The 17,376-nt window shown below is 41.9% G+C and overlaps 2 protein-coding genes and 1 long non-coding RNA gene across 3 annotated transcripts; 2 read left to right on the top strand and 1 right to left on the bottom strand.

The window, feature by feature from the left end:
* Window positions 1–2,483, top strand: LOC8086125 (pentatricopeptide repeat-containing protein At2g22410, mitochondrial). Its single transcript, XM_002443047.2, has 2 exons — window positions 1–2,128; window positions 2,328–2,483. The coding sequence occupies exons 1-2, from the start codon at window positions 201–203 to the stop codon at window positions 2,329–2,331; spliced, it is 1,932 nt and encodes a 643-aa protein (XP_002443092.2). The 5' UTR covers window positions 1–200; the 3' UTR covers window positions 2,332–2,483.
* Window positions 5,205–7,055, bottom strand: LOC8058189. The gene is made up of 2 exons (XM_002442003.2): window positions 6,432–7,055; window positions 5,205–5,808 (listed from the first exon to the last, which is right to left on the bottom strand). Exons 1-2 carry the CDS (start codon window positions 6,735–6,737, stop codon window positions 5,419–5,421), a joined length of 696 nt encoding a protein of 231 aa, XP_002442048.1. The 5' UTR covers window positions 6,738–7,055; the 3' UTR covers window positions 5,205–5,418.
* On the top strand, window positions 5,672–12,002 carry LOC110437652. Its single transcript, XR_002455556.1, has 2 exons — window positions 5,672–5,790; window positions 11,774–12,002. It is a non-coding gene; the product is annotated as an uncharacterized LOC110437652 (long non-coding RNA).

Raw genomic sequence — 17,376 nt, 5'->3', positions numbered from 1 at the left:
TAGCTACAGTGTCACGAAATTTTTGACTTTGGAAGTTCCAAACACGCCCTAGTAGACACAAACCCGATGAACTAAAAAATCAGTTACTTCCTTTGAAATTTGAAGTTCTGAACAGTGAACGAGGGAGCACTGGTTAGTGGTTAGTACTCTGGTTAGCAAGGCCGTCGAATCGTCCCCCGCGCGCGGGCGTTCCAACGAGGATGCCGCCGCCACCGCCATTCCCATCCCCTCTGCCGTTGGCGCCTCGGCCCCCACGTCCGGGGTGGAACACAAACCGCAACCTTGTGGTGACCCACCCGCTGCTATCCCTCCTCGAGTCCTGCGCCTCCTTCCGCCGCCTCCTCCAGCTCCAGGCGCTGCTCACGGTCTCCGGCCTCGCCGCGCACCGCTTCCCGGCCTCCCGCCTTCTTGCCTTCTGCGCGCTCTCCGATCCGCCGCGCCTCGCCCACGCCGCCGCCGTCCTCGCCCAATGCGCCGAGGGGCCCAACGCCTACATGCTCGCCACCATGATGCGCGGCTTCCTCCGCGCCGGAAAGCCCGCCCACGCGCTCGCCCTCTTCCGCCGAGTGCTCCGCGATCGCCTCCCCGCCGACGCGCGCACCATCGTCTTCGCAGTTAAAGCCGCCACCACTTCCTCCTCCCCCGCCGAGGCCATCCACTGCGTCGCCTTCAAGCGAGGATTCATTGGCCAGAGCGTGCTCGTGGGGAACGCGCTGGTGCACATGTACGCTAGCAGCATGTCATTACCCGACGCGCGGAAGCTGTTCGACGAAATGGCTGACAGGGACGTGGTCTCGTGGACAACGCTGGTGGACGGGTACGCGCGCGGTGGCTTGCCTGATGAGGCCTGGCGGGTATTCTGCAGGATGGTGGTTGCTGGGGGTGGGTGGCCTAACGAGGTGACTCTGGTCGCTGCAGCCTCAGCAGCTGGTCAAATTGGGCTGCTGGGGTTGGGAAGGATGGTGCATCAGTGTGTTGTGGAGAGTGGTGTCCGCATGAGCGTTAACTTGGAGAATGCACTTGTCGATATGTTTGGGAAGTGTGGGTGTGTGGCCTCAGCGAAGGAAATTTTTGATGGGATGCCCATCAAGGACGTGTACTCTTGGACGAGCATGGTGAGTGCCTATGCCAAGTGTGGTGATTTGGAGAATGCAGGGAAGCTTTTCAAGGAAATTCCTAATAGGAATGCAGTTTCTTGGAGTTGCATGGTCGCAGCTTATTCACAGGCAAATCTGCCAGAGGAAGCCATGAGGATATTCAATGACATGATCGCAGCAGGTGTGGAGCCAATTGATGCTACACTTGTGAGTGTTCTGTCAGCATGTGCTCAGCTGGGTTGCTTGGATGTTGGTAGATGCTTATATGACGCTTACATTGTCAGTCATAAGGTTGAGCTTACAGTCAATCTAAGCAATGCATTCATTGATATGTTTGCGAAATGTGGAGATGTGGGTGCAGCATCAAGGTTATTTAGGAATATGGAGGACAAGAATGTAGTAAGTTGGAACACAATGATCGTGGCCCATGCTTTGCATGGTCAGTCTGAAGAAGCCCTTCATCTCTTTCAAAAATTCAAAGCAATTGGTATTTTCCCTGATGAGATCACATATATTGGGGTACTTTCTGCGTGCAGTCACAGTGGTTTAGTTTCAGAAGGACGGTACCATTTCAAAGAGATGAAGATAGTGTATGGGATTGAACCCAGGGCTGAACATTATGCATGCATGATCGACCTTTTGGGTAAAGTTGGGCTTCTTGAAGAGGCGTTTGAAGTTGCAAGGAGTATGCCAGTAGGAGCTGACGAGGCCGGTTGGGGTGCTCTTTTAAACGCTTGCAGAATGCATGGTAATGTAGAGATTGGCAAATGTGCAGCGGATAAGCTGGTAGGGCTGGATCCTTCAGACAGTGGAATCTATGTACTTATGAGCCAAATATATGCAAGTAAAAGCAAATGGGGCCAGGTGAAGATGATAAGAACAGTGATGAGAGATAGAGGAGTAAAGAAGAATCCTGGATGTAGTTCTATCGAAGTGGATGGGAAATTTCATGAGTTTTTGGCAGCAGATGTTTCACATGCGCACTCAGAAGATATATATGCTGCACTGGAGAATATTTACCTTCACTCAAAGTTAGAAGGCTATATTTCTCATGTTTCATGTGTCTGCTGAAAATTCCTCTTGTTCATGCATCTCATAACTAGATTTGACTATAGACACAAAATGATAAGTTAGCAGCATACAGGATTTTATATATTCAAAACCCAGCTTACTGGTGAGGGTGAGCATATTTTCTTTGACCTGGTACTGTTTTGTATTTGGTTCATACAGTTAAAAGTTAAGAAGGCAGAGTATATGGGCAGATAAAGTCTGATGGACAATCACTGTGGCCGTGATACAATATCCTGAATTCGGCCAGTTGTGCATGTGGAACATATTATGTGCTTTTAATGAGCTCGATTGAACTCGACTGTTCTTTCTGATCAACTAACTGTGTAAGTCCTTGTGACTTTGTTAAGCTTTCATCTGTATATTCTTGAATTAATATGTTCATATCATGTAAATTAGTTATGTTACAATTTTCCTGTAGGTGTGAATGTCATGCGTGGAGCTTCTTAGGTTGAGTGTCTCCCTTGCAGATGTCCTAATTGTTGCATCAGCAGAAGGCATTCCTATATGTGATTCAGGTGCATAGCAATCGTTCTTTTTTTTCTAATTATTCACTGAAGTCACAGAAGTGATGCTATCATATGTGCATTTTATGAAATTTATCACAATATATGCCATGAAATATCTCCACTAGAAATCTGAAATGCATATTCTGGTTATTACTGGAGTAGGAAAATAAACGATATGTTTAAGTCCAGAAAGCACGCCCTGTAACCTTATGAAACTTGCACCTCTACTGGAGTTGTTTAATATTTTCTATATTAGGCTGGGACATGAGAAAGGTATATGAAATTACTAGTAAATTATCTCTGATCCTAGTCAAAGATATAATCATTGGAACAATTTTGTTTTTACTCATGCCCATCCAAGATAAGAAACATGACAAATCTAGAGTTGTCATAGGATTAAAGCAAGCTGAAATAATTCTTTGGTATTGGGATACAAATGAAGAAAATAAAGCTTTGTTCTTTCTTTTTAGTTCAACTTAACGTCTCATCTTACGTCAGTATTATGTGTGCTGACTGATCAGTGCTGGCCATGGCTCTAGGCATGCATCAGCGTCATGCCTTCATCTTCTTTGACCATTAGATGCATTAACAGATAACAATCTTGTAATCCACTGTTGCAAATAACAATCTTGCATTGTGGTATAGTTAGTTATGGTTGATTAAAGTCCATTCTAGTTATAAATGCATAACTATTACGCTGCTGCTCTCTCTATAGGTTGCTCTCTATTAAAGTTCATCCTACTATAGGTTGTACTACCACTTGAAGGCCTATCCAAGTTCATCATATAGATGGGCAACTGAAAAACCACCTAACTTTCGTGGCAACCGGCAGCCTAATATAGCATAAACACCGACCTAATTGAATGCCCCCTCTGCAGTGATTCATTCATACCCATCCAGAACTTTGTGGTGCCACAAGCCACTGCTGCCATAGTAATTCGACTGTCCAGTAGTGCAATTACATGTTACTGTGGCCAGTCAACTCAGCACATGCCCACTGCTGTTACTAAGTATCTTCTGAAGTGTAACGGACCACCAATGCAGGTTAGGACAAAATCAAGTGAAGAACTTTCTGAAAATTCTCAAGAACTTGTCATTACAGTAGTAAAGGTCTACATGCACTTAAAATTATAGGGACAAACTCAATTCCGTAGAAGATTAAAACATGCCTATATAACAATTGTTGAATAGCAATCTGACATGAGATGAAGTACATATCGTACTTCTGTATCCTTCCTCAAAATTGGGTGCTCCTGCTAGCCTCATCAGAGACCAACCTGTTTGTTTTTTTTAAAAGGAGGAATGACCTCTGCTTTTTAGAAAGCAACTACAGGTTTACGAGACCAACCTGTTTTTTCCATGACTGGCCAACGATGAAACGGGTAGAGCACTCAGGACAAGAGCTAACAAGGGAGCAAAGGCTTTGCCGTGCAACCAGCATGGGCATGCATATTGAGTTGCTCGCATTGCCTGGGGAAGCACATGCATTTGGTGTAACCAGGTGGTAGAGATCAGCATGGGAAGTTGTTCCTTTCTGCACTCTGCTAGCTGCATGTTGTAGTGAGTGGTGCTCTGTAGTAGCTTTGCAGCTTGCACCTGCATGCATGATGAAACCATGATCCTAGGATCCTCCACCTTCAGTGACCACACGCTGAGCGCCTGAGCCTGAGAGTCGAGTCCCCAGCCAGCACCTGTAGCACTCATCAAGCCCTTTCTTACTCCAGTCAGTGCTGCTTAACCCCATGTGTTTTGGGGATAGGAGACATGGCGAAGGGAATAGAACGTACGTACATACGCGCGTGCTCGGATCAACCACGGATCCAGTAGGTGCGGCATTCATTTCATATCAGGCGCGCCCAAATCTACCGCCCCGCCCCCAACAACAGTTTCACGTTTCCAGTAATGATGGCAGTCAAAGGCCTTTATGGTTGTGGGCTGGGGTGGCGCCGCCGAGGGGCGAGGCAGGCACGGCAACTACCAGCCTTCTTCAATGGGCACAAGCGAGAGAGGCATGCAGGAGGACGATACATTCACTGTCTGATTGCCACCTCAGTTTCATTGAAGCTTGCTGTTGCAGTGCTGCTGTGCACCGCCAGTACCGACTACTGGCGCAATGTATGTATATACGAGTACGTATATATTAGAGCATTCCAACCGTTTTGCAAATAAGCTTTGCATTCATGTATTTATAAAAAAGTCTTAAAAACACTTATCCAACAGTTTGGCATTTAGACTTTGCAATTTTGTTAACTTGGCAAAAAGAGAGGAAGGATTGGTATATATGCCAAACCTGTTCACACTTGGCATTAGAAAATTGACGCGAAGTGATTAATGCCAAACCATTGGAGATTGCCTCTTTTCACCTTTGCCATATTTTGTTGAGACTTGACAAACTCCCTTATTTGCCAAATCAATTATACAAAACGGTTGGGATGCTCTTATGTACACCCAATTTCTAGCTAGCTACCACAACGGCGATCTGTCGCCATAACTAGTATTAATTAACTGATTGACTGGCTGCTCCAATGCATTTATGTAGTTTAATTTGCGGCTGGCTTCATAATTTTATATATCTTGTCATCATGGCACCATGCATTGCATGATTTAACATTCATACAGCCATTACCAAGGTAATATAATAGTACTACGTAATACTAACCCATGCACCACTACTCAACTAGGGTTTCCTTTCTACAATCTGCTGCCAGTGGACATCAAGCCTCCGATGAGCAACCGCGCGCCGCCTAATGGAGAAGGCTCAGGGTCTCCAGCGGCTTGACGGCGGCGTCGAGCCTCCGATGGGCCATCACCGCCGCAGGCGGTGCAGCAGGTGCCAGCGGCTGGACGAACTTGCAATTGGGGCAGGAGGGGGAGGACTTGCAGAGCATGACGAGGAGGTGGCAGTTGGCGCACGGCACGGCCACCATGTTGCCTCCAGAGAACAAAGCTCGGCCAGTGGGTTTCCTTGGCTCATCATCCTCGTCGGGAGCAGCGGCAGCAGCACCGTCGGCGACGGCACAGCTGTCGACGGCGGCAGTCGTGGAGATGTTGAGGTCCAGGTTCACGCTCTGCTCCCGGGGTCTGACCCAGCTCTTCTTCAGCGTCTTCCTGTTGAGGTAATACATCCTCCCAGACTGCATGCCAACAAAACAAAAAATCACAACATAGCTTGCATCAAAAGGCATTACAGATACACAATGATGAGGCAATCATGACAGCATCATTCATTCATTCATCTTTTTGGACCATGATCTGGCTCGTGAGCTTCTTTAGAAATGCTCCTACTCCTAGCAGTGGAAATGGCCATATACAGGCGCACGCACGTTGCATATGCGTTGCCACCAAATGGCCAGTGGGTGCAGTTGCCTAACTATTACTAGTTGCCCTGCTATTTACTGCCAGCTTGATGTGGCGTCGGTAGGATTATATATATTTTCGCGTAGGCGCCACGTCGGTGGCAGGACACTTCCTAGGAATAGTAGTTGTGCACTGCCAATAGGCTTTCTGTTTGTACTAATAGCTTTTGCAAACTACACGTGTCGGCATGCTAGATAGATACCACAACATTATATGCACATGAACACACGATCGGCATGCATATGGGTGAGAGTGGGATTATTCAGTGTAGTTTTATTGACCGAGAGCGAGAGTATTGATTCTTGGAACGGGAAGAAACAAAGAACATATCGTATGCGATGCAACAACTGCAGAATTGGAAGCATATAGATAGCTGTCATTAGAGAGAGGTACTACTCACTTGGAGGTCGAGGCACTGCTCCCAGTCGAGAGGCAGGGGGTCGTTGAGCTGGAGCTCCAGGCTCGCCGGCGGCTGCTGATGAGGCTCCTCCCAGCTGGCAGTGTAGTGCTTCCTCTTCTTCCGGGAGCTTCCGTCGGACTCGGACGAGGAGCTCTTGGCTGCGGCCAGGCCACCGCCGGTGGCGAATCCCGGCCACACTGGGCCGAGCGACAGCTCCGGCTGCAGCTCCATCCTCCTCTGCAAGCTCAGGCTACGGGCGGCCTCCTGCTGGTGGAACTTCTTCACCCTGAGGAACTCGGTTGTCATGGTGGTGTGGACGGTGGCACCAGCACCACACCACGGGTCTATTTATATGTGGTTCTTTCTACTCTTGGTGTAGGAATAGCTAGGAAGAGGAGAATTGAAAATTAGGTGATGAAGGTAGCACAGCACTGTGGTTTTGATTGATGGGGTCATGGTCATGCTGAGTTCATGCAGGGGGAGGGGAGGGAGGCTTGAATGGCCTTCATCCAACCCAGCATTAACGGGAGGGCAGGCCGGCATTGAAGATGGCAAGTAGCTAGAGTGACCTTAAATGTCGCAAATCTCTCCACCTCCACCCCCCATTTAATAAGGCCTCTCTCTGCATGCCCGGACTGTACACGTCATAATGCCAGCCCAGCCCAGCAGCCCAGGAGAGCTACCACAAAATCTAGTACTGTCGCGCGTCCTCATGGCCTTTGCTTGCCTTGTAAGCTGTTGTAGGCTGCTGCTGCTGGTAGGATTTGAAGCGGGATCAGCAGAAGCAGGTGCAGCTGCAGGGGCAGCTGCCTGGGCAGGGCAGGGCAGCGGCTGTAACTGAGATGATGTTGGTGGTTCGTCTGTTCAGAAGGTTGGCAGGAGCTGTAACTGAGCCGGTTCGTGCAAAGGGCCGGGGGTGGATCGGAGTTAAGGAGGGAACCCGTAGATCCTGCTTGCACATTGTGTGTAATATCGACGCCCTCAGAAGATACGCATCATCACACCTCTTGATCTTGAACGGATTCACAAGTTGGGAGACTTTACTAGCCATCTGTAGTACATCATCGCTTGTTGTATTGCCTGCGTACGTGGCATCTAATGGTAAGCAGTGTCCTAGCTAGTCATTGACTCCACACGGACATATAAAAGCAATGCAACGCAATCTCTGTGACGCAGGAAGCAACAGTGCACATAATTTAGGCCCTGTTTAGTTCCCCACCCAAAATTTTTTCATCCATCCCATCGAATCTTTGGACACATGTATGGAACATTAAATGTAGATAAAAAAATAAACTAATTACACAGTTTAGTTAAGAATCGCGAGACGAATCTTTTAAGCCTAGTTACTCCATGATTAGCCTTAAGTGCTACAGTAACCCACATATGCTAATAACAGATTAATTATGCTTAATAAATTTGTCTTGCAGTTTCCTGACGAGCTATGTAATTTGTTTTTTTATTAGTTTCTAAAAACCCCTCCCGACATCCTTCCGACACATCCGATGTGACACCCCAAAAATTTTCGTTCCCAATCTAAACTGGCCCTTAGTGCACGCAGGGTAGCTCCTGCCCAATAGAGGAAACCGGTGGTGCACGTCGGCCGGTTGGAGGAGATTAGGGACTTGTTTACTTTTTAGAAAATTTTGTAAAATTTTTCAGATTCTCCATCACATCGAATCTTTATACGCATGCATGAAGTATTAAATATAGACGAAAATAAAAACTAATTACACAGTTTGGTCGAAATTGACGAGACGAATCTTTTGAGTCTAATTAGTCCATGATTAGACAATATTTGTCAAATACAAATGAAAGTGCTACAGTGTCGATTTTGCAAAAAATTTTGGAACTAAACAAGGCCTAGCTGCAATGCATGCAAAGGCCATCCATATCCTCCTCCCTCCAACAGTACCTATACTGCTCCTGCTGCTGATCGTCTCCACCAACAGCTGCACAGTCCTGAAGGTAAAATAATGGCTATGCGTGTGAGCTTGTACAAGATAGGCCTTGTTTAGTTCGCAAAAACTTGTGAACGGTACCGTAGCACTTTCGTTTTTATTTGACAAACATTGTCCAATTATAGAGTAACTAGGCTCAAAAGATTCATCTCGCGGTTTACAGATGAACTGTGCAAATAGTTTTTGTTTTCATGTATATTTAATGCTCCATGCATGTGCCGTAAGATTCGATGTGACGGGGAATCTTGAAAATTTTTGGGAACTAAACAAGGCCATAGGAGTAGATGCAACTAGCAGCTCGGTGGTTCATGGTCGGCCATCATCGACGACGACGCCACTGGAGTGAAGGAAACCCACAAGGCAGCAGCAGCACAGCAGAGAGAGAGAGGCACAGCGCGCCCTCCGCCGTGTCTTATTAAATCACCCCTTGTACCCTCTGACCATCATACTTGTATACCTACGCCCATTAACTCCGCCGTAATCATGAACTGCTTCTTGTGCTTGTGGTGCGCATTCATGCCTATTCAGTTTAGTTCCGAAAAAATATTTTAGATTTCGGTATTGTAATATTTTTATTTTTATTTGACAAATATTATCTAATCATAGATTAACTAAGATTAAAAGATTTATCTCGTAATTTATAGGCAAACTGTGCAATTAGTTTTTTTCTGTATTTAATGCTCCATGTATATGCGTGACAAAGAATGTTGGCCTTGTTTAGTTCACCAAAAATTTTGCAAAATTTTTTAGATTCCCCGTCACATCGTTATTTTTATTTGACAAATATTATCTAATCATAGATTAACTAGGATTAAAAGATTTATCTCGTAATTTATAGGCAAACTGTGCAATTAGTTTTTTTTTTTCTGTATTTAATGCTCCATGCATATGCGTGACAAAGAATGTTGGCCTTGTTTAGTTCACCAAAAATTTTGCAAAATTTTTTAGATTCCCCGTCACATCGAATCTTTAGACATATGCATGAAGTATTAAATATAGATAAAAATAAAAACTAATTGCACAGTTTGGTCGGAATTGACGAGACGAATTTTTTGAGCCTACTTAGTCTATGATTGGACAATATTTGTCAAATACAAACGAAATTGCTACAGTGCTCATTTTATCAAAAATTTTGGAACTAAACAAGGCCGTTGAAATGTTTTGGGATGAACTAAACAAGGTCCAAGTTGGAGTTCTAGGCCTTGTTTAGTTCTATTTTTTTTGGTTTTGTTACCGTAGCACTTGCTTATTTGGTAATTATTATTTAGTTATTGACTAGCTAGGCTTAAAAGATTCATCTTGTGATTTATAGGCAAATTGTGTAATTACTTTTTGTTTTTGTTTATATTTAATGCTTCATGCATGTACCCCAAGATTTGATGTAACGGAGAATCTTTTTCGGGTGAACTAAACAAGGCCTTAGGTGCACTCAAAATCTAAAATCTTTTCAAGATTCTCTGTCACATCGAATCTTACGGCACATGTATGGGACATTAAATACAAAAAAAATAACTAATTGCACAGTTTGCCTATAATTTGCGAGACAAATCCTTTAAATCTAATTAGTCCATGGTTGAACAATAATTGCTAAATACAAATAAAAGTACTACATTACCCAAATGCTCAAATGGATTTCTTTCTCATACACTGTATAAACTCGGGAAACAGCCCATGGAGTAAGGCCTTGTTTAGATGCAAAAAGTTTTTGGATTTTGACACTGTAGCATTTTCGTTTTTATTTGACAAATATTGTCTAATTATGGAGTAACTAGACTTAAAAAATTCGTCTCGTGATTTACAGTTAAACTGTGTAATTAGTTATTTTTTTATCTATATTTAATACTTCATACATGTGCTATAAGATTCGATGTGACAGGGAATCTTGTAAAGTTTTAAATTTTTGGGTGTATCTAGACCTAAATAGCTAGGACAAGGCATTTGGAGGGAATAATAAATATTAGGCTACATTTGTTGGCCCTTGTACTCTTCATGTTCACCAGTGCCAACCACAGCAATAAATAACGGTGCCTCTCCATCTCCATGGTTGTTGGGAGCGTGTATGAACCAACTCATGCTTACATCTGTCCCTATTGCCACCTCTCTTAATTTGATTTGACTTTTGTCTATTGTTTTCTACAAGTGCAAGTTTGGGCCTTGTTTAGTTGTAAAAAACTTTGCAAAATTGATACAGTAGCAATTTCGTTTATATTTAATAAATATTGTCCAATCACGAACTATCTAGCTCAGAAGATTCGTCTCGCAAATTACAAGCAAACTATGCAATTGGTTATTTTTTATCTATATTTAATGCTCCATGTATGTGCCACAAGATTCGATGTGATGGGAAATATTAAAAATTTTTGAAAAATTTTTGTAAGTAAACAAGGCCCAAGGAGTTTCAATTTTTGATAAGGAGTTTCAATTTCATCGAGGCCTTGTTTAGTTCCTAAAAATTTTCAAGATTTCTCATATCACTAAATCTTTGGACGCATGCATGGAATATAGGTAAACTAATTGCACAATTTGTCTGTAATTTGCGAGACAAATCTTTTGAGCTTAGTTAGTCCATGGTTGAACAATAATTATTATATACAAACGAAAGTACTACCGTAGCTGAACCTAAAAATTTTCGTGAACTAAGGTCTTGTTTAGTTCGTAAAAAATTTGGTTTTTGGCACCGTAGCACTTTTGTTTTTATTTAACAAATATTGTCCAATCACGGAGTAATTAGGCTCAAAAGATTTATCTCATAAATTACAGGTATATATTTGCTCAAAGTCGTAAGAGTTTGACTCATTAGGAAGCAAGAATGACACTTATTATGGGATGAAGGGAAAACTTAAGTGGTGTATAGAATTACCGAGGCTATGAATTTTTTAGATACTTTTAGCTAGCCTATGAAACTATCAAGCCTTTTTAGTTGACACCGTGAAACTATTAGATACTTTTATCTAGCTACTATGAAACTATCAAGTGAAATTGTGCCCTAAGATAGGTCATTTCATTCACACTTAAACCTCTAAATATGATGTCGTACTCTTGGAAACTACATATAATGGAACTCTCCTCTGAGACAAGCCTAGCTAAGACAGATTGATGATAAGTTAGCGTGTCTCTGTGTGTGAGTAAACTACTTTGTTGATTAGCATGTGCGAGGACCGGCTATCTAACATTGGGGCTTTGATGTCATACTTGTGGTGAACTTATGGTTTCGCAATTAATCAGACATGATTAGAATTGAGAATAAATGCGCAGCACGTGCATATCGTCCTGTCCGGTCCATGCTCATCTTCTTTTTATAGTTAACTGTACTTATTATTATAGACACTGTAAAACAAATGACCAACTTTCATTCAGGTTCTGACCTCCCTTTGAGGATTGCAGGTTGCTTGGCGTGTGTGAAGGGATTGATTACTTCTAATACCCAGATCCTGTACCTGCGGCATCAACAAGTACTCTGGGACCATGCTGACGTGTCAACTAGTTTGGTGCAGATGCATTTGATTCTTTTTATTGTCCCTTCTTATGGGATCTGTTAAATGGAGTGTGTAAGTTTTGATCAAGGGCTTGTTTAGTTCCAAAACTTTTTATAAAATAGGAATAGTACCACTTTTGTTTGTATTTGACAAATATTATCCAATCATGTACTAACTAGACTCAAAAGATTCGTCTCGTCAATTTCGACCAAACTGTGCAATTAGTTTTTATTTTTGTCTATATTTAATACTTCATGTATGCGTCTAAAGATTTGATGTGACAGAAAATCTAAAATTTTTTGCAAAATTTTTTAGGAACTAAATAAGGCCCAAGTATCCAAGGAGCAAGGACTAGCTAACCAAGTTCGGCGCTTTCATGGCATCCTTGTGGTGCACTCTTCGTTTCAAAACCAGTTAAATATAATTGTTGTGGTTATTATGAAGCGATGCGTAGCACGTGAGTGTACTGCCCTCTGTTGGTTCCTCGTTCATTTTCTTGGTTTTAACTAGGGCCTTGTTTACTTCCATCTAAAAACCCAAAATTTTTCAAGATTCCCTGTCACATCGAATCTTTAGGCGTATGCATGGAGTATTAAATATTGACGAAAATAAAGACTAATTACACAGTTTGGTTGAAATTGACGAGACGAATCTTTTGAGCCTAGTTAGTTCACGATTGGACAATAATTACCACAAACAAACGAAAGTGCTACAGTGTCACGAAATTATTTCGTTGAGAAACTAAACACGGCCTAGCATGAGTTATTTTATTATTAATTCTTATTCCTAGACACTGTAAAACACTATCATGAAACTCTGGGAGGATCTGCTGTTGTTTCCCATTTGAGCGCACCCTTCTTTGTGGTTGTTCCGGTGCTAAGCAAAGGCATAATTTTTTGGCTACTGGCATATGTGCCCATGTGACTCTTTCCACTATCCTGCATTCATGCATCCCTTCTAGCTAGGGATGAAAACAGATCGGATATGGACGGATATCATCGATATCATATTTGTTTTCATATTTCTAGTCGGATTTGGATTCGAATATGGATAATGTCAATCATGTCGGATAAGATATGATTAGATGTTGACATCATAAATATACAATTTAAGTATTTGAATACAGATACGGTATCGAATGTTGAATATTCAGACTCGGATACTAATAGATATGAACCTCTCTAAACGAATTCGGTCTCGAATATGATCGGAAAATATCCGTATCATTGCTCCAACCAAATAATCCATTCCATCCCCGTAACTAGGGATAGAACGATCCCGTTCTCCTATGCTCTCCGACCAAACACACCCTAGATGGTCAAGTGCGAGTGGATTTTTTTATCTACTTTCATGTTTCCATCTATTATTTTATGGATTTAAGTTTAAAATTGAGATATTCATCTCAACCTATGTATTTATAGGCTACTTTTGTTATCTTGCTTTGGCAAAGACAATATGTATGCTTTGACAATGGCCCTAGGTGTCAAAATTGACGAGCTCTGCCACTAAGTGTGAAGATGGTTTCTTTTTTTGTTGTCTAGACTCTTGCATCTCCCGTTGCTTGATTAGTGTGAATATGGTTTCTCTTTGAGATTCTTAGATATACGTTATGTCTAGATACTTAACGAAAACAATGTATGTATCTAGAATAGAGGGAGCAGTACACTCTACTTTGGAGATTACGACAATTGGGTCGGTGTACATCTTTATATATCACATTTGGCATAACTTAGAGTTTGGCCTGTAGTGGCCTATGTGCTTGTTAATGAGATATTATGCGGTGTTTAGTACCACTTTGGTTGTTGAAGATGGGTTAGTCCAACATATAAGGCTTCTAGAGTTTATCCCACTATCCGAGGTTAATCCTTAGCATAAGTAGGAGGGTGATAGGTGTGGATCTAATCTGTTTGGACTTTGGAGCGTTATATTATGATGATGATGATTTCTTTATTACCACTTTTATGGACTCAAACTTTGCTGATCTATTTGGACTCTTCATTGATCTATTTGGACTCTGGGGCCTTACATTATGATTCCTTCATCACCACTTTTATGGACTTAAACTTTGCTGATTGAGAAAATCCTCAATCTTGGTTGGGTCGTTACCTTCACCACTCTTCATCACCACTTTTATGGACTCAAACTTTGCTGATTGAGAAAATCCTCAATAGGTTGGGGCATTACCTTCACCACTTTTATGGACTCAAACTTTTCTGGTTGAGAAAATCCTCAATCTTGGTTTTGACGGTGTGGTGATTTTGTTTAACATTATGCAATTCTTGCACATGTGAGGTGGGGAGTAACTCCCAACATGTTAGTTTGCACGATCGTTGACGACTATCCAACCACCAAGCTACTCGTTTGTTAGATAATATTTTATATAACATTATCTTTTATGATAGTCGCAATTGTTGCATAGACATCAAAATATTAACGTTCAAAATACCATAATAACTATGAAATTCATATGTGACGTAATAAACAAGATGATGATAGGGGACAAAATTGAAATGATTCACATGCAATGCATATCCTGAAGTATGGGCCATAAACTCCATCCCACCATTTTAATGGAAGCTCTGAGAACTTTTTTTAGCATCTTTAACATGAATTCACTTATATAGGTCCTATTTGACAAAGCTCCCGGAACTGATTCTCTCCTTAATCCAGCAGGAGCTATGCTCAGAGTAAGTGACTCTCTACTGATTCCGTAAAGTGATTCTCTGAAATAAACTATACTGAGAGCTTAAAAAGAAAGTAGCTTCTCCGGATTGTGTGAAGTAATTCTCCATCGTGATTTTAAGAGCTTATGCTAAAGAATCAAATAGAATCATTATCAGTCATAAAATCACTTCTCTCGTAGAATCAGCTTCCTTAGAGAATCAGAATAGATAGAGCTCTACCAAACAGACTCATATTAGTTGGATATGCATCCATATTTTATCAGTTTTATTTTAGAGTGATTCCAGACAGTAATATAGAATCTGAATCCTATCTAAAAATGATCGACACGTTTGGATCCTGGATCATGCATAGCAAAATCTCTGAATAACAGAGTTTGAATATAGATAGTTAGATTGTAGAATTTCGTTCCACAATATAAATATTTGGATCTCATTCTCAATTTTCTTCTTTTTTTCATATTCTATTTTTTTTCCTTGAAGATGCACTGAAAACTTGTGTTCGTCTGGTTCTTGATGTGCCATCAGTTATTACCATCTTAGTCATGCCCGTGAAGTGACCATGAGACATGAGCTCTGCAACACATTAACCACTGAAGGTATGTACAGAGATCATTTAAGGGCTTGTTTAGTTCAAAATTTTTTTCAAGATTCTCCGTCACATCGAATCTTGCGCCACATGCATGAAGCATTAAATATAAACGAAAATAAAAACTAATTACACAGTTTGCCTGTAAATCGCGAGACGAATCTTTTAACCCTACTTAGTCTATGATTGAATAATATTTACTACAAGTAAACGAAAGTGCTAAAGTAATGAAATCTAAAAAATTTCGCGAACTGAACCCGGCCTAATGCCTAAATGGTTTGCCAACTAAATTTCGGTGACATTTATGTCACTAGAAAATTGATTAGAGACAACCCTTCTTTATAGAGGCGGATTAAAAGTGTTCCCGTTTCAAAAAAAAAAAAAAGACGAGATAGACAATCCAACAAAATGCCATGTTTTTTCTTCTCAAACAATGTAATACAAGAACTACGTGTCATTTTATTAGAAGGGGTGGGGAGGACAAGTAGAGTGAAGGCAAAGTCTCGAGTTACAAACGCACCACAAACAAAAGATTCAAACTCGACTAAACAGAGACCTTACATGCTGTTTGGTCACCAGTAACGCAAATGTAAATAAAATTAGTTAATCGTGTCTCCCACTGGTAACGTCCACAACTTTAAATCATTTTTGTTTGCGTTACCAATGATAGAACCGAGCATGTTACTTGTGTCCAAAGGTTAAGAGACCAGATAAGTAGTTCATGGACAGCTGAAGTACACCACAAACTACTCTCATTTGCCACAACCTGTAAAACTATCCAAATACGATCTTAAAAAAAATAGATCTTTCAAAAACACTATATCACCCTCAAACACACAAGTGTCCCAACGTTTCCAAATTTCCAAGCCACAAGGATGATGAGGGAATTTACCCCTTTCTTTGTGTCCTTTGGAACATTTTTTATCGCGCCATTCTACCAGCTGCAGAAAGAGTGGCAGTAGATCGAGGAGCAAGTGCAGCCAGGCCTGTGTTTTTGAGAATAAATAGCCACACTTGCCTTGCGAAGACATAGGAGACTGGAACATGTTGAATTGTTTTATCTTTTTGGTCGAGGCCTAGGTTTTTGGAGAATAAACAACCACACTTGCCTTGCGAAGACATAGCCATATAGGAGACTAGACATGAGGCAGGTTGGGGCAATAATATGGATTTGCTCCTTGGTTGGTACTAGTGTCCTGCAAAACAAAAGGTTGCATACCTGATGGGTGTGCGAACCCGACCGAGGATTAGGGAGGGTTGTGTTCATAGTGGGTCATGTAGGCTTGGGCTGCTTGATGCACCTGTTGTGGCGTCCATTCCTTCTTGTTAAAGTGATAATCGTTCCTGGCTTTCCATATATACCATAGGATGTAAAGGGTTTTGTATAGTAAAGAGTCATTTGATTATGAGAGACAGAGTATTTTGGATACCATCGACGTCCTAGGGAAAATTGGCAGTGTTGATAGATGGGTTGACTGTGAGCCATACCTGTGCTGGCAAAATGCAATAGAAAAAAGGTGGGAGTCATTTTCAATCATATTGCATTTGTCACACCTGTTGTCACCTGTAGTGGAGAATCTGGTGGCCCTTTCTGCTGTGGCAAGTGCTCTTCTAATGAGTCTCCAGGTAAAACTTTTAAGGATGGGAGGGATACTTTTGGACTTCCAAACCCTGCATAAGATTCTTCTTGCTTCAGGAGTGATGCTTCTGGCACCTATAGAAGGAAGCTAGATGTTATTGGAATCAGAGATGTAATTGTAAATAGCTTTGGAGGATCCAATTCCATCCTTAGCAGGAGTCCATCTGAGGATGTCACTGGATGCATTGTGAACAATAGGAGTAGCAAGGATTTGTTGAACAGCTTGATTATCAAAAGTAGTATTGAGGAGGTGAATGTTCCACTGGTGGGTGTTGGGGTACCAAAGGTCACTGACATTGTCAGGAATGGGTTGCGTAGTGACTGGGAGTAGAAGGTGGTCATGGATGGAATTCCAGATGTTGCACCAAGGGGTGGACTAGATGGAACTGTTGCCTTGGTGGAGTTGGAGCTGTACATTGTCAGAAAATTCCTTTTTGACCTGCAAGATAGAAGACCAAAAGACAGATCTGGTGCCTGTATTAGTAGCAGTTCAGAAAGAAGCATTAGGATAATATTTAGCTTTGATCACTGCCGTTAGGAAAGGGTTTTTGTTGGTAGCTATGTTGTAAGCCGTATGCATACAGCACCTTGCAAGCACAACT

Source organism: Sorghum bicolor, chromosome 8 (assembly GCF_000003195.3).
Source record: "Sorghum bicolor cultivar BTx623 chromosome 8, Sorghum_bicolor_NCBIv3, whole genome shotgun sequence".
NCBI lineage: Eukaryota > Viridiplantae > Streptophyta > Magnoliopsida > Poales > Poaceae > Sorghum > Sorghum bicolor.
This window is presented reverse-complemented; position numbering and strand designations above follow the sequence as displayed.

Coding starts and splice junctions, on each gene's coding strand:
- LOC8086125 (XM_002443047.2), top strand. CDS start 201: ATGCCGCCGCCACCGCCATTCCCATCCCCTCTGCCGTTGGCGCCTCGG.
- LOC8058189 (XM_002442003.2), bottom strand. CDS start 6,737: ATGACAACCGAGTTCCTCAGGGTGAAGAAGTTCCACCAGCAGGAGGCC. Junction 5,809..6,431: donor AGCAGTGCCTCGACCTCCAA/GTGAGTAGTACC, acceptor GTTGGCATGCAG/TCTGGGAGGATGTATTACCT.